Source organism: Chiloscyllium punctatum, chromosome 25 (assembly GCF_047496795.1).
Source record: "Chiloscyllium punctatum isolate Juve2018m chromosome 25, sChiPun1.3, whole genome shotgun sequence".
Classification (NCBI taxonomy): domain Eukaryota; kingdom Metazoa; phylum Chordata; class Chondrichthyes; order Orectolobiformes; family Hemiscylliidae; genus Chiloscyllium; species Chiloscyllium punctatum.
The window spans coordinates 56,576,583-56,600,052 of NC_092763.1; the positions used below are offsets into that span (position 1 = coordinate 56,576,583).

The 23,470-nt window shown below is 39.0% G+C and overlaps 1 protein-coding gene across 6 annotated transcripts in view; it reads right to left on the reverse strand.

Moving 5' to 3' along the window:
- The window catches only part of gria3b (glutamate receptor, ionotropic, AMPA 3b), a 351,500-nt gene that overhangs the window by 103,682 nt on the left and 224,348 nt on the right, over positions 1 to 23,470 (reverse strand). For all 6 annotated transcript variants that reach the window (XR_011964134.1, XM_072595311.1, XM_072595312.1 and 3 more), the window contains exon 8: positions 15,956 to 16,060. Coding sequence is in view for 5 of the 6 variants with exons in the window: in XM_072595311.1 (XP_072451412.1) it covers positions 15,956 to 16,060 (105 nt within the window). In the remaining variant the exon portion in view is untranslated. The remainder of the gene's footprint in view (positions 1 to 15,955; positions 16,061 to 23,470) is intronic.

A 23,470-nucleotide genomic window follows, 5' to 3' on the forward strand; every position in this document is an offset into this window, starting at 1 on the left:
GGTTTTAGCAATTGCAATGAAATATTTCAAATTTCTCTTCAAATTAAGATTAATCACTGCTTCCTCTGTTATACAACACCTTGTTCTATATTTATCTATCATATTTCAATCTCCCACGATTTCTCAGAGGAAATAATGGTCAAATGTAGATTTGGAATAAATTAGGGTCAGAGTGTCAGAAAAGTCAGTCCATTATAGACTGACATAACTCAATTTCAGATGAAGGGCTTTTGCCCGAACCGTCGATTTTCCTGCTTCTCGGATGCTGCCTGACCTGCTGTGCTTTTCCAGCACCACTCTAATCTAAACTCTGACATAACTCAATCTCTGTTTTAAAAACAAGAACTCTGTTCCTGTTTTGATTTAGCATAATTGCTTTATATTATTATATATTGTGTAATGCAAGTTCATGATATACTATAATTGATGAAAACATAGGTACTGAAAAGGGGGAAATTTTAATTTAGCTTTCATGAAGATCTGACTTTTATTTAAGAGCTCAAAGTCATTTTTTGACTCGTAAGTAAAATATAACATTTCCAAGAAATTATGTAATTGCAGCTAAGTGTTTTTCTTCTGAGTACAATATATTATTAATAAATAATTCTTTTGTTAAATTATTTATTAAGATATTCACCAAGGCTTCTTCGTCAGCACCTTTGGAACCCACTATCACAGAAGGATAAGGACAGCAGTATGGGGGAACACCCTTGGAATATTATTCTGAGATGATTGCTGACTTGAGGTTTATAATTCAGAGTGGCAGGTGTAGAAGCACGTTCATTCAGACAAAAACCATTTCAGACAGCAGCAATCCTTAACAGCTGAGCTCCTGTTTTTAGTAGTCAAACAGAGTGGCTGGAAATAAAAAGTCATGGGAGGTTTATGGATAACTTCAAAGTTATCGTGGAAAGCTCTGGAAGTTGAAGATATGAGTTTGAGGAAAGCATATGAAGGAGTAAATGAGTTAGCAGCCTAAGGGTCGCAGGAAGAGACATTAATAAAAGAAAATAGCACCTAATGAATTGGCTATATGAAACCAATAAAACCACGCCAGCTGAGCAAGGAACTTTAATCATAGTCCTAGAGGTCTAAAGCTCAGAAAAAGGCTCTTCAGCCCATCATGTCCATGCCATTCAAAAACAACCACCTGACTATTCCAATCCCATTTTCCAGCACTTGGCCCATAGACATGTATGCCTTGGCAACACAGCACACATCAAAATGCCTCTTAAATATTATGAGGGTTTCAGTTTATACTACTCTTACAGGCAGTGTGTTCCACAATTCTACCACTCTCTGGGTGAAAAGATTTTTCTTCACTTTTCCTCTAAACCTTCTGCCCTTTACCTTAAACTTATACCCCTGGTCACTGACACCTCCATCAGGGGAGAAGTTTCTTCCTGTCTACTATGTCTATGCCCCTCATAATTTTATACATTGCAATCATGTCCCCTCTCAACCTCCTCTGCTCCATGGAAAATAACACCAGTCTGCCCAATCTCTCTTCATAGCTGAAACTGTCCAGCGGAGGCAACATTTTGAAATCTTCAGTGCATCCTCTCTAGTGCAATCACTTCCCTCTATAATGTGGATTCGAGAACTGAAGACAATATTCCAGAATTAGACACAGCTTTAGCATGGAAATATAGTGATCCCTCACTGACGCTTGGATGTCTGTAACATTGTTAGATTAAAATGTTTTTTTTAATATTTACTATAAGGTCATTTCAAATATTTCTTTATATCGTGTTATAGTGTTTTTCCTCTGAGTACAAAATGATGTTCTTTTGTTAAATTATTTATTAAGATATTCACCAAGGCTTCTTAGTCAGAACCTTTGAAACCCACTGTCACAGAAGGACAAGGACAGCAGATATGGGGCAAAACCACTATCTTCAAGTTCCGTTAAAAGCATGCCGGAAGCAGCCTTCAGATAATTAAAATTGAGGTATCAAACTGGTAAAGCTACAACTCGGATTTACTTGCATGCCAAACAGAACAAGCTTCATGAAATCAACACAGCTAAGCAGATCAGAACTAAGCTCTGCAGTCCTCCAGTCAGAACAGCATTGGACAATTAAACAACTAACCAGAGGAGGAAGGTGGTCCACAAATGTCTCCATCCTCAATTATGAGAGAGCTCAGCAAATCAGTGCAAAAGACAAACTTTAAGCGTGTGCGTCCATCTTAAGTCAGAAATGGGGAGTAGACAATCTACCTTGGCCTTCTCCTCAGATCCCCAGCATCACAGGTGCCAATAATCAGCCAATTCTATTCACTCCACAGTTTATTTAGACATAGCAGAAAGCACTGGATATTATAAAGGTTATGAGCTCTGGTCACATTCCAACAATTATATTGAAGATTTATGTGCTAAAACTAGCTATGCCCCAAGCCAGGCTGCTTCAGAATAGCTACAACATCAACATCTACCTGGCTTCTCAACCCCTGCTATTTACTTGTGGCCTTTATTGTCAAGCGTGATGATTTTTGGTTGTGACCTTTCCTGCACCTCTTTGAATTTGCTCCCTCAGCTGTGTTTGTGTGCTGGTGATGGTTTTGAAAGCCCTCAAAAACTTTTTCTTATTGGGGAAGAACTTGGGCCAGCCAAAACCCAGGAGTCAACATTCTGACAGGTACTTGTAAAATGTTTTTAAAATGCAGTAAATCACTAGGACTCTTCTGTTAAAACTGGATTAGTGGTGCTGGAAGAGCACAGCAGTTCAGGCAGCATCCAACGAGCAGCGAAATCGACATTTCGGGCAAAAGCCCTTCATCAGGAATAAAGGCAGTGAGCCTGAAGCATGGAGAGATAAGCTAGAGGAGGGTGGGGGTGGGGAGAGAGTAGCATAGAGTACAATGGGTGAGTGGGGGAGGAGATGAAGGTGATAGGTCAAGGAGGAGAGGGTGGAGTGAATAGGTGGAAAAGGAGATAGGCAGGTCGGACAAGTCCGGACAAGTCAAGGAGACAGTGCTGAGCTGAAAGTTTGAAACTAGGATGAGGTGGGGGAAGGGGAAATGTTAAAAGTTAACTCTTTCAGTGATCAGCATTGTTTTATGTTGAGATACATTACAGTTCTTTCCCCAATGTATTAAGCCTGAATAAAACATCACGATCTCTATGATAATAACCTGAAGTGATTTAAGTGCCCAGATACCTCTTAAATTTAAAAAAATGCCATAAAAAAGTGTACCTGGACTGCTATGAACAACTAGGCATCTGATTTTAATGCATTCCATTGTTTAGATTTCCCAGGCCTGGTTTTTACAGCTGAAGCCTTTATAAATAATTGGCTTCGTTTCAACAACTCACAAATCACTTATCTCAGAAGGGGATTGTGTTCACCTTTTGACTACCACTTTTAAGAAGTCATTAAAGGATTATTCCTCTTTAATATGCCAAGTAAATATGTATCTATCATTAACAGACTGATCACACAAACAGTGTTTATGACTTAGAGGTTTCTTCCTACTGTGGTGCATTTGCATGACATCAATTAGATTGCAAGGGATTTATTTCTAATGGCCATTTGAGAGACGTCTTGAGATCTGCATTTCATGGATCCTGGCTGAGTAGCTGTACAGTATAGAATGGCAGCAGGGATGGTGCACAGGAAATTTGAAAGGACACAGAAGGGACCTAGGAAGTACATGATATGGAAGTAGAATGGAGTATATAAAGTGACATGGAGAGGGCATGCAGGGGCTGGGGATGAGTGGGTAAGCGGTGACGTTTAGAAAGCATTAGAATGAGCTTGGTATCTGGGTTGTTGTTTCTGAGAACTGAATTGAGTTTTGAATCAGCCCACTTCTGCATCCACTATCCTCCTACATTGCATCTCTGTGTGAAATCCCTTACCTCTTCCTGCCCACATCTTTCAGACACAAACAGATGGTGGAAATGAGATGTAGGGTCACCTTTCAGAAGCTGTAAAAGGGCTTGATTCAGGCTTTTCAATCTGTAAATGAAAATCCAATCCGAATACCTGTCTTGATTCAATTGGTATCTCTAATTCTAATGTAGTGAGCTCCAAAGCACCATAAACATAATCTGACCTGACACTTCAATGTAATCAAAACATAGGAACATGAGTAGACCAGTCTGTCCTTATGCCTGTTCTATTATTTACTTAATGGCAAGGTCCTAGGGAGTGTTGCTGAATAAAGAGACCTTGGAGTGTAGGTTCATCGTTCCTTGAAATTGGGTCGCAGGTAGATAGGATGGTGAAGAAGGCATTTGGTATGCTTTCCTTTTTTGGATCGAGCATCGAGTATAGGAGTTGGGAGGTCATGTTGCAGCTGTACAGGACATTGGTTAAGCCACTTTTGGAATATTGTGCGCAATTCTGGTCTCCCCTCTATTGGAAGGATGTTGTGAAACTTGAAAGGATTCAGAAAATATTTATAAGGAAGTTGCCATGGTTGGAGGATTTGAATAGGGTGGGGGTGTTTCCCCTGGAGCGTCGGAGGCTGAGGGGTGACCTTATAGAGCTTAATAAAATCATGAGGGGCATGGATAGGGTAAATAGAAAAGGTTTTTTTTCCCTGGGGTGGGGGAGTCCAGAACTAGTGGGCATAGATTTAGGGTGAGAGGGAAAAAAATTAAAAGGGATGTAATGGGCAACGTTTTCATGCAGGTGGTGCGTGAATGGAATGAGCTCCCGGAGGAAGTGGTGGAGGCTGGCAAAATTACAACATTTAAAAGGCATCTGGATGTGTATATGAATAGGAAGGGTTTGCAGGGACATGGGCCAAGTGCTAGCAAATGGGACTAAATTGGGTTGGGATATCTGGCCAACATGGACATATTGGACTGAAGGTCTGTTTCCGTGCTGTACACATCAATGACTCTATCTATGAGTCTAATTAGCTTATGGTTGATATGCACCCCAGCTCCTTACCTGCCTTAATCCAATATCCCCTGATGCTTACATTCAATAAAAAAAATAACTTTCAACCTTGAAAACGCCATAAGTCAGAATCTAATTCTGCGTTAGTATATGAAGGTTCCATCTGCACCTTCTGGTGACTATGAAAGACTGCAAGGTTCATTTTGTAGAAGAGCAGCAGAGTTCTCAGGTTATATGGCATACAATTCTCTCTCAATCATTGAAGAAACAGATTCAAAAACTGAAATGGTTGGCAAAACTCCTTCAGAAGAATCACTGGACTTGAAACATTATCTCTGCTTCCCTTCTACAGACGCTGCCAGACCTATTAAGTATTAACAGCAATTTTTATTTTCATTTTGGATTTCCATGCATCCATCGTTATTTGTCTTATTATACTGGAAAAACAGATTATCAGGTCAATGATCTCACTGGTTCTTCTGGGACTTCTGTTGTCTGCAAATTGGCTGTCGTGTTCCATAAATGACAACAATGACAGCAATTCAAAAGTGCCTCATGACTGTGAATCACTTTGGAGTATCTTGAGCACTTGAAAAATGTTCTATATCTTTGACACCCTTGACTTTTTCATCCTTCAAATATTTGGGATAAGCATCCAAATGCATGTTAACAATACAAAGCTCTTCCTTCCCAACACTCGCTTGGACCCCTCTGCTGATTTAGAATTATCTATGTGTTTTTCTGTAATTCAGTCATAGATGAACCACAATTTAAGTAGCTTTTGTCTTTAACTCTTATTCCTTGTCAATAAGTGGGTTCCATTCCCGCACTTGCTGAGTTGACCATGAAGGACTCTAGTTTCAACCTTTCCACTTGCCTGAGGCGTGGTAACCCTTAGGTTAAACCATCACCAGTTATCCCTTGTAATATCCTAAATGAGATTATAACCACATTGATGACATACTGTGTATTTCCATCTCTGCAAAATCACCTGCTTTCCCATCTGGTGCTAAAACTCACCTTCTCGACTTTTAATATCTTTAGACTTGACCACTTAAATGGACCCCTAGTTGGTTTTTTTATCTCCAAACAAAATGATATTCAGTTTATCCATAGCCTACACCAAGTCTTGCTGTTTTGTTGCTGATCTACCCTCAATTATGTTTCTCATTTCAAATTGTTATCTTTGTGTTTATAACCCTTCATGACCCAGGTCTCCCCCTATCTCCATAACCCTCTCCAACAATACAATCTCCAAAACTCTTGTAGTTATGATTACAGCTTTTTGCCCAACCCAATTCCTTGATCCTACTATTAGTGAGAATGATTTCAGCCATCTGGGCCCCATGTTCCGGAAGTTTCTCCTAAAGATTTCTAATTTCATACTTTTCTCTCATTACTTTTGAAATTCCCTGCAATGATGTGCTTGATCAATTCTTTCATTCTCTGCCTTGGCATCCATTGTGTTTGATTACATCTCTGTGTAGTCTCAGGGGACAATTTTCCTATAATAAAGAAGCCATGAAATTCGCACTTTTGTTGATGTTACAAAATAATAACAATATTCAAATGTAAAACAAGACATATATCTTTAAAAAGGTTGCTGCTTTATAACTTAAAATTGGGACTGAATTACCTTTGAAAACTTTGTTCCAGTCACACCTCTTTCTCTCTCACACTTACTGATTAAAAGTGATTTTCAATATCCATTTCCAAATCTGTGGAATATAATTAGCCTTTCACCATAACAATTGCTTTCTGTTACATTGATGATATGTAGCCTAATATAAGGTAAAATAGGAACCTATAAACTAATAGATTGGCCCCGTGACTCTTACACACAAACAGACACTGCCATCAGAGTATAATTTTTTTTCCATTTTTTGCAGTTTGCTATCTTATTGTATTTAAAAGGCAAGGTTCCTACATACATTAGTTGTCATTGTCAACTTTGTGTTTGTTTTTCAGTCAGCTTTATTTGTGGAGAGTATATATCAGAACTTCTGGTAGCCCTGAGATCTTTTAACCAGAAGTGCCATGCATGCTTGAATTTCCAGAGTATGTTGTTGAGGGATAAGTCTGCCGAGCAGGATTACAGGAAGTTAACTCAATGAGTTTAATATTAGATGTATAAGTTAGATTTTCCCACATGGAAGAATTGTTGCAGAGACCTCAAATTTAAAAAAAGAAAGACTCCTGACTGAGGTCCCATTCTGTAGTTCTTTATCACCCATCTGGCAAATCCAGGTGGTTTGCTTTTCTTGTAGCATTTTTTCGAAGTGGAACATCACATTTAATGACATACTCCCTAGAGGATGCATCACATTTGTGCTCCTAATTTTCTTGAGTGTATACTGCAGTCACAAAATATTAGCTTTTCCTAGTTAGCTGATCAACTGAATCATGAAATTTTTGGATACGGATTACTGTAAGTGCATTTCGAAACATGCAAAGTAATTGAATAGAACAGTGTGATCATAAAAAAAGTGCATTTATGTAGCACTAATCAAGACCACAGAGCATCCCTGACTGCTTTACAGATAATTAAATACTTTTGAAGTGTTCTGACAATTAAAATGTGAAAGCCAATTTATGCATAGCAAGCTTTCACAAAAAGTGGTAATGAACAGACAAGCTGTTTCATAAATAATGTTGATTGAGAGGAAAATATTGGCCAGTTCACTGGGAATAGCTCTTCTGTACTTCTTCAGCTGAGTTCTATTAGATATTTGAACGTCCAGCTGACAGAGTACATGGGGCAAAAACAAAAGGTAGCTGCAGAAACTCTGCAGGTGGGGCAGCAACTATGGAGAGAAAGCAGAGTTAATGTTGTGGGTCCAGTGACCCTTCTTCAGAAAAGTATAGGCAAAGACTTTGGACCAAATCTTACATTTTTTGGCTACGTTCAGTTATGTTGTACCTTCTTGAGTGCGTTTCGCCACAGAGCTAGCAAATGTTCTTGCCCTATTGTATCAGATGTGCCTCATTAATAACCTGCAATGCCCCTATGACATTTCTCATGTCCAATTTCCACCCACATTACCACATGCTATTCCTGAAACAGCTCGCTACTTAGTGGATATCCTGAAATTCACCAATATGTCTTAGACCCGCAGTAACTTTAAAACACTTTTGTGCACCCAGTATAAGCATTGTTGGTCTGGTGCTGTCCTGCACAGTTCCTAACATTTGCCTCTAACATAGCAGACAGGAGGTATTAGTGACCTCACATTACAGGCAAGGACCAGGGGCCCTGATGAATGGTGTAATGTCAACATGGGACTTCCTCTACCTCCAGGACGAAGTTAACCAAGATTGCCACCTGGGATAATGCAGTCTCACTTATCTGGAGGGATTCCCAGCAAAAGAGAAAGTGGATCAATGTTTTTCTCCATTCCCCTAATTTAAGGTCCACCATCTGTGTTCCAAAACCTCAGACTTACTCTTTCTCTGCTACTGTATTCACTTCCCATGAAGGTTCATGCTTTACTACTCTCACTACTTTCTGCAACATCTTCTCACGTACCCTAAACCTCAACATCACTAACCCTGTATGCCCACTGTGCTGCCTTCTCACTCACTCAGGAACCTCTTGCAGTTGAACCAACAGTAATAGCTGTGCCACCATTTTCATCTCCAATAATACCTTCCTCTCTCTCATTCCCCATGAGGAAAGCAACTTCAACAAGGCAGGATGGGTCAAGATCAGTGCTGGGCTGCCTGATATTCAGCTCTTCATCCATTGAAACAAAAGGATCTTGATTCTAGCCACTCTGAGCAGGATCAGAACTGGTATCGAAGGCTGCACTAGATGTACGGTGTCGGTATCCCCTGAATAAAATCTCCCCTCTTTGTCTTGACTAAGGCCTGCTGACAACCATGACAAGTTTCTTGGCTTTGTGTCTGCATGAAACAGCATGGCAAGTCAATAGCAACCTGATCAAAATATCTCTAGCTGCAGGGCCAAAGTTCTAAAAGGCAAGGCATGGTAAAGCAATGACACTGCAAATATCCAGGTTGGCTCAGAGTGAGTGAATGAGGGACGTTTTACTTCCTGATGAAGGGTTTTTGCCCGAAATGTCGATTTTTCCTGCTCCTCGGATGCTGTGCTTTTCCAGCAACACTCTAATCTTGACTCTAATCTCCAGCATCTGGAGTGCCCACTTCTGCCTAGTCAGGGTGAGTGAATGCTCTGAGAACAAACAAAGAGCCCAGAGATGCTGCCTGGACTAGTTCATGAACTGGATCCATGTTCCTGACAGCACAGTGTCCTTGCTGCAGCATTGTAATGATATTTGTCAGTGCAACCCAAGGTGCAGCACTGAAGTGCAGAAACGTCCTGTCAGTGAATCAGAGATATGCCAAGAGGGTTGATACAGGTTGGACTTCAATGTTTGTGCATCTGGGGTGCATGTGTCCTAAGATTAGATTAGATTAGATTACTTACAGTGTGGAAACAGGCCCTTCGGCCCAACAAGTCCACACCGCCCCGCCGAAGCGTAACCCACCCATACCCCTACATCTACATCTACATCTACATCTACATTTACCGCTTACCTAACACTACGGGCAATTTAGCATGGCCAATTCACCTGGCCTGCACATCTTTGGACTGTGGGAGGAAACCGGAGCACCCGGAGGAAACCCACGCAGACACGGGGAGAACGTGCAAACTCCACACAGTCAGTCGCCTGAGGCGGGAATTGAACCCGGGTCTCAGGCGCTGTGAGGCAGCAGTGCTAACCACTGTGCCACCGTGCCGCCCACTGTTACTGCTCGATTTCTAGCATGGAGGCCGTTAACAACAAGCTGCAAGCTGAATCCACTCTGGCTTCCTTGTTGAGTTTTCTCAACATTGAATTTGTTTGTCGAGTTTGGTAAGATGGAAGGTTGAATATTAATGAGGTGAGTTTGGCTCTTAACCAAGTGTTAAGCAGGCAATAAACCCTGTCAATTTGCAACTTATCAGAGCGTAATAGGAATTTCACTATGCCACTTGTGCAAAGAATAAAAGATGGAGTTTGATGATCTTGGTGTGTAGATTACTTTCGCCAAACTTTTCATCTGATTCTTCCACAATTTTCATCACAGCCCACATTGCTCTGGCCCCGAGAAGATTCTGCCCTATGAATAATTTGCGACGCTGTATTACTGAGTTTTACGATAGTCAAAAGTAAGGAAATAATTTTAATCTATTATGTCAGCTGAAGAACTGACAGCATTGAATCAATTCCCTCTTTTAAACAATTTTACAGAAGGAAAATGAAAATTTAGTGTGTACAATACTAGTGACGATGCTATTCCATCAGTTTTCTGTGGCATGGATCAGTTATACCCCAGGCTTAACTTGATGGCAGAGCTAAGAATTCATTTACTCACTGTAATCTCATGGATCTACAGAGTTTACACTCACAGAGCCAGCCACAGTCTCATGTGAGAGAATAGCCTAAGTATATTTCAGAACTCAGACAAATTGGATTTTGTTGTGATGTTAAATTATGCTAAGAGTCTAGTGTGTTATTTGGAATACTCTTGAATTCATGTGTTCATTATACTCATTTTGGAACAGGCTCTGAATTGTGCATTCAATTATAAATTTGTTGTAAATTCTGTGAAAAAGCTATTTCTTTTACGATTTGGGAAATCTTTATTAATGAAAAGAAATCTAAATCAATCAAAGGATATTTGTGATCTCAATGACTTTCATTGAAAACATCCTGACTCAGGAGATACATGAGAACATGGATTCCTTTGTTCTCTATCAAGAGAATTGGCTGCATATTTCCCATATACTCTGAAGGATTGATTGCAGAACCTTTCGCCTGGTGAGACACTCCAAGGAAAATTAATTAACAGTCTGCACCAATAATCATGGGTTAGAAATGCTCTTTGAACATGACTTTGAGTCTTGAATGATGGTACCAGTATGAAACAAATTAAATATTATTCAGAAACACTCAGTATCTTTTCCTTCTGTACTTCACATCTTCTCTTCTTAGGGCACTGACTCATACCTAGGCTATGACTTGCTTTGGCTGTTTTCTGATACTTCTCCTGAATATATATTCTGCGTCAGCAAGCTATTTCATCTGCTAAGTGTGATAGCCTGATGTTCCTGACTTCCATTGCATTTTTTGCTTCAGAAATATGCAGAGAAGACCTTTAACAGTTCCTGTATGTTCAGGAACTTGTCAGCCAACAGATAAGTGCTGGTACTGAGGAACCTCATGAGTTATTTTGGTCTTGATAGAGATGATGAAAGTTTGTGATTGTGATTTTGACTTTTGATATAAATCCAACCTCCAACTTAAATTTGTTGTTCCTTGCATACTTTTATTTGTCAAAGTACACTTCTGCTTTACTTTGTTCCTTTGCAATTTGACTACTTTCACTCCGAAATTCCCATTGCACAGTGGCGAGAGCTTAATAGTGGTCAGCAGCAAATGAGACTTACAACCTATTATAGGTTCAACTGGTGTCTTGCCAGTCATAGAGTATGGGGTGGATCTGATGTACTGAGAGAGTTTGAATGGATTAATCAAACATTTCCTCTTCTGTCATACTGGCTCTCAGACTGCCTTTTATCATCCTCTTATTTCAGTGCACCGTTTGATTGTGGCTTATTTCACGATGTTGGAAGGTGGTGAATTCTATTGCTTGCTAGAAACCTACAAACTTACTGGAAATAAACTAGGATCCAAAGTCCATAGTCTCTAGGAAACCAAACTTTATAAACAACTGGACGAGAATGACAGTGACTGAAGCAGTATATATGCAGAGATAGTTCACACCCAGTTTGCCAGAGCTTTAAAATATTTGTACTTATGCTTAAAGTTTCTGCTTTTTCTATTTCCTAAAGCTCACCCAGGTTTGACTATAAGCACACAGTATATAGTTAACAAAACCAAATACCAAACAAATAAATACTAGAACTTGCACTACCTGTGCTTCTTATAATGTACCATACAGCATGGAAAAGTATATAGTTATCAATACCAGGAACCCTGGTTGACTTTTCTCCTAACCCAAGCTCTGGAGAATTGGGTGAAGTAAGACTATGGCATCACAACAACAACATATTACTTCTATCAATAGCCATTGGGAGATGAAGTAATCAAGAGATCAAATTTGAGGTCTTCGTTGCACACACGGCTCAGTACCACTAGGTGTTGAAAACAACGAGCAACACATTGGAGAGAGAAATTTTGCCGTGTTCATTGTTTCTGCCAATTTTTTTTAATTTAAAAAGAAGTAGGTAATTGGATCAGTTTAGATTCTTTTTGTTTGGTTGACTCTCACATAGTGATGTGTTGTTTAATGCGGTGCACTTTGTAAATGATAGGTTCCACAATGATGACGGATTTGGGTCAGTATACAGCAACGAAAAGAATACAAGCCCCTTTTAGTACAATGGAGACATTCACCAGCTGATCCAGTAGTGTTTCTCCACTGAATGCCTGATGTGAAAAAGAGTTTAATGCTTTTAAAAAAATGTGGCATTGAAAATTCTCACTCTATAGCATTAACCTTCTTTAATGAAATCTTAATTAGGTTTGCAAAGGAACTCTCCAAAGATTTAGATTGGTACTTGTGTCGTGGGTGTTCCCATGTAGGTTAGACTTATGAGTGATGGTTAATGATTCTTTGAAATGCCAATGTTTCTTTCGTAATCCTTTTGACGAAGCTCATTTTACTTCTTTTTGATTGATTCTGTGTTAAATGATAGCTCAGGACAAGCACCTTAGCAGTTTAGATATATCAAATAGAACCATAAAATTAAGAATTATCTTGACAATTAAGTACAATTTTCCATTTAAGTGATAAAATGATCCAGTAATTTGATTGAAGCAAAAAAAAGAGAACCTTAATTCAAATTTTACTGGATACAGATAATTAACTGTTTCATGACCAACAAAAGTCCCATCCTAAACTGTGACAGAATGGAGGCAGAATGGTTTTAAAAAATGGTACAAATCGTTCATGTGCCAGTCTGCCACATCCATTCTGAACTTTGATGATTTTATCAAGTTCAGGGAAGTGGGAAAGTGAAGCTGCTCACCTCATTAGCTGGGCACCCTGAGGCCATTGAGGAGTTGAGACCTCCTGAGAATTTCATGTTGACGAACAGCTATTAGGAGGTCTCAGAAGCTGACCAATCGCATCAGCATTTAACATAAGCAAAATGAAAATTTCGCCAAAGAAGTTGTGAGGGGTAAGACATTTTAGTCACTGATTATCCCCTACACTCTTCTGGATTCCAGCTCTTTGTTTGTCATAGTCACTTTGAAAATGAAGACTCTCTCAACGTTTTAAAGTCCACATGGAGATGGAAGCCAGAGCAATGGTAAAATCACAGGTCAGTCCCCTGGTATTCCAACCCCATTTCCATACTACACTCCGGTTTGCACCCTGCCTTCCCACTAATTTAGTGACAGACTCAACTCTAAGGTCAGTTGAACCTGAGCACTTTGAAAACTGGCTATGGTAGCATGCTGGTATCAGAGTTGGGTTTACCTCACTAGATTTGAACCTGCCTTCCAATGGGAAAATCTGTCCCTTAGTCTCAAGAGATAGTGTCCTAAATTCAATAGACAACGCATTCATTTTTTTTTACATTCAGACCTTTAGCAGCAATACAGTTTGGGGCTAAAAACTAAAAGAATCAAGAACAGAATTTGCAGGAAGACGTCAGCAACTAGTTAAAATTTCAGGTCCAGCGATCCTTCTTCAGAACTGTGTTCAGTTTTGGGCTAACTTTGTAGAAGCTCTGCATGGAGTGACAGTCCAAATGCTTCATGGTTGTTCCTAATTGCTAGGCTGAAACTTTATTATCATCATTGGCAGAGCAAATAGCTGCATACAAAAATGAAAGCTCCTACTTAGGTTTGCTGTTAGTAGGATGGTGTGGTAAGCAGGGAGTGCTGATCTCCAGCAGAAACTCTATAATATGAAACTGGAATTAAAATGCAAATGGTAGAAAGAATTGTGGTGAGTCTGGGCACCCTTAGTTGTTAATGGCTGGTTTGAATAGTTAAAAGTGAATACATTATCTTGGGAGGAACTGGGAGCTTGATGGTACAAAAGATTCAAACTGACATGAGCAAATTAGCCATTAACCTAGGATGTTTAAGCAATCATGTTATTTCAGCCTCCTCACCCTGGAACTCCCCCAAATGACTCATCAATTCTTAGTGCTTAAAAACAAATATGTTTTTTTCAAAAACTCACATAAATAGCAATAGTGTAAGAATAAGCAATAATAAGATCAGTTAAAATTCATTAGTAATATTTGAGCCTTGTAATTATACTGTGGATATTACTGGATTAATGGTATATTAATATTCATTTTGACATTTCTCTACCCATTGTTTCAGCAGAAGTATTAACCAATTTAATAGTTCACCTGCTAGCTTCCGATATTGTAATTTGTGAACACTCATTTTCGAAATGTTGCACTGATGCTGATTTTTGTATAATACGTTTTCCTGTACATTTCCAATAGAATATATAATGGTGACAGTTAAATCGTTATGACAATAAACCAAAACCTCTTTCATGATAGTAGCTAAAACTCCTCTTCACCTCACTGCATTGACTAATGTGGGCTAATAGCTTATCAAAGTGATCACTCTTTTCTGTCAATGTAAGAAGACTATTTAAGGTAAAAGCCGGTGAATCATGCTTTGTTTTAGAGGTCATATAATTGCATTACAGCTATTATCTGTGTAGTCAGAGGAATGAAGGCCATGGATTAGGAATTTAGTGTATTTTCATTAGTAAACAAGCTGGAAATGCTGCAAAAACATATTAATGAGATTCATGTGGGGCCATTTCACTAGCTATGACAGGCTACCTAAGTTCCGTAATACTCCGTATGTACTGCTGTTCACCGTGATGACTTCTGGAGCTTTGGAGACACGTTAAGAAAGGAGACAGTAGGGGAGTTGGATCTACTGGCGACAGGCCTAAGGGAGTAAGTGTGGGAAAGCTGTGCAGCAGGAACACCAGTAACAAAGCAAAGCTGACAGTCTTGGCAGCAAAGTTACAAGGATGAAGTCATGATGAGCAATACATTCTGAAAAACAAAAATCGATTCTGCGTCGAAATGTACAAAGGTGCATGAACAATGAAAATTGGCTACTTCTGCACTTATCTATTGGTTTCAAAATTCACGATGGGGGATGAAATGACCATTTTCATGCCAAAATTGCCCCCTCCCCTCAAGAAGGCATCCTGGTTTCACAGCAATATTATTGGCTTCTGCCTGCACGTAATTGAACTCCTTCACTGCTCTACTCCCTAGACCCTGACCATACAGACACGGGAGCCCTCATGGCATTCAGGCCAGCTGACTGTAAGAGTGTCCCAGTTGGGGAGCTGAATCAGATACCCAGAATTGTGTCAATTAAGTGACTGGTTGCACATCTATAGATTTATGTAATGAGACACATTTCATACATCTGTATTAGGCAGATGGAAATTTTGAGGAAGGGTCACTTGATCTGAAACATTAACTGATCTCTCTCCACAGATGCTGCCAGATCTGCTGAGCTTTTCCAGCAACTTCTGTTCTTGTTTCTGATTACAGCACTCGCAGTTCTTTCAGTTTTGATCTGCCTTAGGCACCCTGTTCACTTTGCAGCACAAATCAACTTCTCCACTGAGAAATGATCAAGTTATAAATGTTAGATTCATCATTGTTGGCTGATGGCTGTTTATTACTCTATCACAGAAAATAATTTGAGTCAGTCACAGAGCAAGCTTTCTACTTCCCATTGTGCAGCATAAGTCCATAGGGGCAGAATGTGTGCAATGATGATTCAGTTAATGTAATGGAAAACAAGTTTCAACCACAGAAGATCAGATACACATTCCCGCCCACAGAAAATATATTCAGAGCAAAGAAAATTACATTTTTCTCAATCCTTTTCTTTTAGAGCTTTTGGCATAAAAATGCAGTATTTGCAGAATTGAAGAAATTGCATGGGATATTCATATGGGTGAATAATGGCCATTTTAGCATGGTACTGGTTAGTATCCTAGAGCTATTCACCAAAAGAAAATCAGCCAACTAAAAACAGCCCTGTTTTATTTCAACCTACCTTCCGTGGTCCAGAAGGTCTTAGTTCATAAACATCGATGGTATAGTTTGATCTGCGTCCATAGTTGTCAAATTGTAGATTTCCAGTCAGTCCTCTGCCTCGTACCTGTAATCCAGAGCACAGAAGTGATACACTAGTAATGAAAATGCTTCATTTAAACAGAGGAAGATGAATTGCAAATTGTAAAATCATGAAAAATGTCTGTAGGCTAGGTGGAAATGGTCACCAAAGTAACAAAGTCCTGGGACCTGACATACAATGCAGCACAATATACTTGAAACACATAAAAGTGGATAAATCTCCAGAACTTGATCAGGTGTACCCTAAAACTCTGTGGGAAGCTAGGGAAGTGATTGCTGGGCCTCTTACTGAGATATTTGTATCATCGATAGTCACAGCTAATCAGAAGGATGTTATGAAACTTGAAAGGGCCTGGAAAAGATTTACAAAGATGTTGCCAGGGTTGGAGGATGTGAGCTATAGGGAGAGGTTGAATAGGCTAGAGCTGTTTTTCCTGGAATGTCGGAGGCTGAGGGGTGACCCTATAGAGATTTACAAAATCATGAGGGGCATGGATAGGATAAATAGACAAAGTCTTTTCCCTGGGGCAGGGGGTGTCCAGAATTGGAGGGCATAGATTTAAGGTGAGAGGGGAAAGATATAAAAGAGCCATAAGGGGCCAATATTTGACACAGAGGGTGGTATGTGCATGGAATGAGCTGTGAGAGGAAGTGGTGGAGGCTGGTACAATTGCAACATTTAAAAGGCATATGGATGGGTTTGGAGGGATATGGGCCAGGTGCTGGCAGGTGGGACTAGATTGGGTTGGGATATCTAGTCGGCATGGATGAGATGAACCAAAGGGTCAATAACGAGAGGTCACGCTTTCAAGGTGAGAGGTGGAAAGTTTAAGGGGGATACACATGGCAAGTACTTTACACAGAAGGTGGTGGGCATTTGGAACATGTTGCCAGCAGAGGTGGTAGAGGCAGGCACGGTAGATTCATTTAAGATGCAGCTGGATAAATGCATGAGTAGGTGGGGAGTAGAGGGATACAGATGCTTAGGAATTGACCGACAGGTTTAGACAGTACATTTGGATCAGCTCAGGCTTGGAGGGCCGAAGGGCCTGTTCCTGGGTTGTAAATTTTCTTTGTTCTTTTTCCGTGCTGTACATTTCTATGACTCTATGAGTCTAATAGAAAACAGAATGGACCTGTCTGATGTATAACGGTTACTGCCATTAGTAATTACTCCATTTAAATATATTAAATTTAGCTGAAAATTAATTTTTCTACATCTAGTGCAGAGATTTTAAGGTAGTCATGAAAATGTCCTTCTAAGATATTGGTGCTACAGTTAATTCATAAAATAATTATTCCAATCATAACTTTGGGAGGTGACCTGATGAACAGAACTTTTAGAGGGAGAGAATATTGCACATGCTCCTTTTGTATATGAAAGTGCATTTTTGAAAGTACACTTTTACCTTCCAGAAAATAAATCCTGGGCTGAATTTTTGTCTACAACTCAGGATAGATCTGAGCTGAATGGAATTGCGCATGGTGGAAAATGTGCATTTCCTGAGAAACCCTTCCGCCTGTCATTTTGCTTGGGTTGGGAATTGTGACCGGTCACTATTTGATACTCATTTAAAGTGACATTAGGTTTACTTAGCTCTAATATTTACGTGCAAGTGGGTGGTCCCTGAAGCCTGTGGGCATCTCACTAATTATGCGAGTTTGTGAACATTGTGGGAATCTGTTTGACGAGTCAGAAACCTTTTGACAGGTAAGTATAAAAGCTGTTGTTAATACCTCTCATAGCTTCCATGCTCCACCTGATTATTCCCGATAACCTTATTATGCCATCTTCCATCCACAATTTCTCTCCGTTCCACCCCATACCCACCATACATTTTACATTCTACACCACATACAGAGCTAATTGACCAATGCCTAGTCTAGTTGTTGAAATGATTCTGGAATTGATTATATAAGTAGAGGCTTTGAAAGTAACATTTTCCTTGCAAAAAGTGTCAATGCCAGAATCTTTCAGACACTTTATACCTTTAAATTTTGTATAAATAAACACACACATTTGAAAAAAAACAGTTTAGAAAGAATAATTTACTGAAAGGTAATCAGGATGTCAAATCAAACAAAGCTTAACTGCTCTCTGTTGCTTTTCAATATTGCCTGCTGTGCTAAGCCAATTGTAGAATGTAGCTAAGTATTTGTAACAAAGCCATTTGAAAAATTAATGCCTGGCAATTCTTTTCTACTGCTTTGTTAATACACTTGTCAGATGGACCCATTACAATTGCTCAACTTTTGGATGACTAATACATTGAGCTAGGCAGACAATGTCAGAAACAGCTGTGCTAAACTTAAGTAAGTTTAATTACATAAGGATGAGGGCAGAAATGGCGAGAGTGGACTGAAAATAGAGTTTTGAAGAACACAGCAAGCCATGCAGCATCAGGAGGTGGCGAAGTCAATGTTTTGGGTGTAACCCTTTTTCAGGACTTGCAGAGAACTTCTTCAAAGTGGGCATCGTTTAAAGAGACTTTGCAGTGGTACAAAATTGGTTAGAGCCAAAAAAAAACTGCAGACTAGATTCCAAAATAGATGAGCAGGAAGTTGGAAGAACACAGCAAGCCAGGAAGCATTAGGCACTGCAGAAATCAATGTTTCGGATGTAGCTTGAAGAAGGTTTACATCTGAAATGGTGGCTTCTCCACCTCCAGACACTATCTGGCTTGCTGTGTTTTTCTAACCTCCTGCTTGTCTACCTTGGAATCCAGAATCTGTAGCTTTTTTGTCTCTGACAATCGAGTTTAGCAGAAAAGACCTTTGAGGAACAGTGGACGATGTTTAACAAAATAGTTCATGGCTCAGCAAAGATATATCACAATGAGGAAGAAGGATTCTAGGAAGGGGATAAACTGACCACAGTTAAACAAGGAAGTTAAGGATAGCATCAAATTGAAAGAAAAACATACAACATTGTAAAGGTTTAATTGCCAACAAAATTTAACCAAAAATAATTAAGAGGCTGAAAATAAACAGTAAGGTCAAATTAGCAGTAATATAAAAACAAACAGTAAGAGCTTCTTTAAATATGTAAAAAGGAAGAGGCCAAAGATAACATAGATTCCCTTAGAGATCAAAGCTGGGGAAATAATAGTCAGGAACCATGAAATGGCACAGATCTGAATGAAATCACTGTAGAAGTCTTCATGGTAGAAGACAGTAATAACATTCCAAAATCACTAAATACCAAGGGGCTAAAGCGGGGAAAGAAGTAAACATTTTCATTATCATTAGAGAAAAAGTACCAGTGAAATTAATAGATCTAAGGATTGTTAAGTCCTCTGGATAGGACGAATTGAATCCTAGCATATTAAGGAAGTAGTGACAGAGATAATGGATGCACTAGTATTAACCTTCCAACAACACTGGAAGGTTCTGGAAAAGTCCCAAAGGATTAGAAAATGGTCAATGCAACATCCATATTCAAAAAGAGAGGAAAACAACAAAACACGGGTAACTATAGGACAGTTAGCTTAATATTTATCATTGGGTACATTTTCGAGTCCATTATAAAGGAATAATAATAGAGCATTTAGAAATACATAATATAATCAAGCAGATTGAATATGGTTTCCTGAAGAGGAAATTATGCCTGACAAATTTATTGGAATACCTTGAGAAGATAACAAATAGGCTGGATAAAGGGGAAACAATAGATATAAAATATTTGGATTTCCAAAAGATACTCAATAAGGGATGGCACATAACGCTACTTAGTAAGAGCCCATGGTGCTGTGGGTATTATATGAGAATGGATTAGCTCACCAAAAGAAGTAATTGGGCTACAGGGGGCATTTTCAGGATGGAAAGCTGCAGTTAATGGACTGCCAAAGCATTAGTGCTGGGTCCAGATTTATTTAGAATATATATTAATGACTTGGATGAAAGAAGTGAATGTACTATAAACAAATTTGAGGATGACACAAAAATTGATGGGAAAATAAACAGTAAGGATAACACAGAGTCTACAGATGAATATAGACAGGCTAACTGAATGTGCAAAAACATAGCAGATAGAATACAATGTGGGAAAATGTGAGATTATGCATTTTCACAGGAAGTATAGAGCAGCAGAATATTACTTAACTAGGAAAAGACTGCAGAAAGCTGCAGCTCAGAGGTATTTCGGGGCCCTGGTGCATAAATCAGCAAAAGCTAGTACCCAAGTTCAGAAAGTAATAGGGAAGCCAAATGGAATGTTGGTCTTTGCTCAAAAAGAATGGAGTATAAAAATAGGAAGTCTTGCTAAAACTATGCAAGGCACCAGCCAGAACACACCTGGAATATTTAGAACAGTTTTGGTACCCTTGTCTAAAGAAAGGTTGAATAGGGATATATTGGCTTTGGAGGCAATTGAGAGAAGGTTCACTAGGTTTATACTGGGTATGGAGGGACTTTTTGATGAGGAGAGGATGAGTAGGTTGATGTTTAGAAGAATGAGAGGAGACGATATTAAATGATGCTTGTTAGGGTAGATGCAGAGAGGCAGAGAAGCAGATGCTTTGGATGATTAATATCCAGAGTAAGCCTGACAGACCAGGGAAATGGAATAAAAGCTTACAGTATTGGCCATAGGAATACAGGGGATGGATGCTATGAGGGGGAATGGGAGTGGAGTATATGTGGGTTAAGAGGGATCAAGGTGAGATAAGGTGGGGATTGAGGGGTAAGGAATTAATCATCATTCACAGAATGTGTCAATGTCCATGAGAATAAGGCAGGCCCCATAATCAGCTTGTTGCACCACCCATTCACCTTCCTTGCTGCCTTGGGCCTACTTATGGGGGTAGCAGTCTGGAGCCTTGCTCAACCATTTCCAACGTGGAGAAACTTATGAAAGTGGGAACAAGTGATGAGTTCTGGACAATAATGTTTAAAACAGTATGATTCATATTTCCTGATGTCAAGGGAATAATTTGGATCTTTGCCTCTCCTCATACCTGTCCTCAATTACAGAATCATTGCTAGAACCCAACACTTTCCCAACTGCACCTCGAGTGTGAATAAAGCTTTAAATTTGGCTGAGTTTACACACTTAAACGTGGTGACCGTGGATTCAAGGGAAGGGGTTTGTGACTTACACACTATTAATTCTCTTCTAGAGTCCTGAGTTGAATAGCCAGCACAGATTGTTGGGATGAAAGTCTTTCTTATCTTTTGACAGCAAAAGAAGAGTTACAATTTTACAGAATACTATTCCTGGTGTCTAGTGTTATTTGCCATCTCTATCAGTATGTGGCAGTGCGTAATAATTGTTTGAGGTGGTTCTTGCCACTAATCCACCTTTATTAGACTTTGTCATAAGACTATCTAGTGAGTTGTGATACAATATCCAACATAAATAAGTATCTACAGAAGAGACACTGTTCTTCGATAAGAAGAAGGGTTATTGCAAGGTAGCAATAAGTACAACTATATTCGACCTGCACAATTACTAAAACCTTAGCGAACTGATTCACATACATTTGTTCACTCTGACAGAATAAAACTTATTGTCTGCACCTACAGTCTGTGTGCAATGTGAGTGGGTTGGAATCAATGTAACATGACCATTAACATCTTCAGAGCCATTACTTCATACATTTTCCCAAAGCTGTTTTCTTCTTCCCCACAGTTAACCCATTATACAATGATGTGTTACAATAGTTTAATATTTAATATATTTTGTGGATTTGAATTTGATGGATTGTGGATTCCTGTTTTGTTAATCAAGTTAAATGAACGAAAACTGGAACTCTTAGCATCGTGCATCACTTGGCTGGTCTTGTTTCTTGAACTCATTTTAGGAAAATACCTCCAGGTGTTTGGTTTTCATTTGGGGAAAGTCTGCTACAGAACAAGCTGCTCAGCTAATTTCTTCTATTTCTGAAGCACCTTTGTGATATATTCAATGTGAAACTTGATTCTGTTCTTTTGAAATGAAAACGAATTATGGGAAAATATGATATACACTTTGGTTTATATATAATTATTTGTGATGATACAGCTCAAAGTGTCTCATTTAAAAGTCACCTTTGACATAGTGGCCTCCTTTTATCCATTAACCTGCCAATTTACTATTATTGAAAGGAATATCTGTTATCATGTAGGCACACATAACTATTCTATATTAAGAACATCCTAAAACAGTGGTGACATCAATGACTAACAAAATCACTTTGTCAATTGTGCCAGTTCAAGGATAATATTGGCTAGGATATCGGGACAATGCTTGCACGTTCTTTAAATATATAAGATGATTAATGTTTAGTGAAGGCAGGTAGATTTGATCTCAATTTTAAATCCTTTCCAAAGATTTAAATTTGAGTTCTGTTGGAAGATCTTCATTCCAAGTAATAACTTATCTTTTCTCCTGATGCGGATGGTCCTGCTGTGTATCTCCAGGACTATTTTGTTTCATTGTTTCAAGAACTTTGAATTTAAATATATATGACCTCTTTTGTTTTGAAATTTAAATAGTTCCTTTACAAAGTTCGAAGTATGTGGAAAGCCAGAGTTTGAAGTCATTGGTGCACAGATCTCAAAAAAACCCTTTTTCTCACACTGCTCTTAATTTTAAAATCCGGTGAACTGTTGTTTAGTCTTTTTTGGAGTTACTTGCATCTTCATTGTATGCCTTAATTTATTTCGAATCATGGACTGAAGTACATCACACATATAGCACTAAGAGTAATATTGCATCAATATGAAAACAAAATGAGTGTTGTCAGTGAACCCTTAAATACACAATTTCAGTAAGTTTAAAACAAAACATAATTTTTGCTACAATATTACATAATGGAATAGATTTTCAACTTTACATCTTGATGTAACTTCGTGACACATGCAAATCAGCTCTATAAACAGGTAGAGCTTCAGTAATACAGTACTAGCATTGCAAACTAAAAATCTACCCCAATGATGTCTCAAGCCATTTCCTCATCTCCTTCTTATTTCAGCTTCTGCCATTTCACTTGTGGTCACCACAATGCTGATCAATCAGCCTTTGCCATCTCATCCAGCTCGAACTATTTCCAATTCTGCTGCGTTTAAGTCTCTAACCAACAAATCTTTCCAGCTACTGTTGAGCTTTCCTCTTCTCCTGATTCCTGGCATTCCATTTTTATCACCTACCTCACCACATTTCTCCCCTTTCTCCACAACACATGGTCACACTATTTCAATTTCTACTTGCCTACTTCCTTGGATTCTCCCACAATCTTTGTTGACTCCCTGACGTGTGGTTCCTGATATTTCCTTTTCTCATTAATTTAGACATTCATCTCAACATCCCCATTTGATTTCTGTTTAGTTTTGATTCCTGTCTTCTTGAAGTTGTCTAGTTTTCTGACTATCTTCCAAGGCTGGCCTCACAACTGCATTGTATGTTCTTCTTTTCAGCATAACATCTGTCACACCTCTTCCAGTTACTCCAATCAGA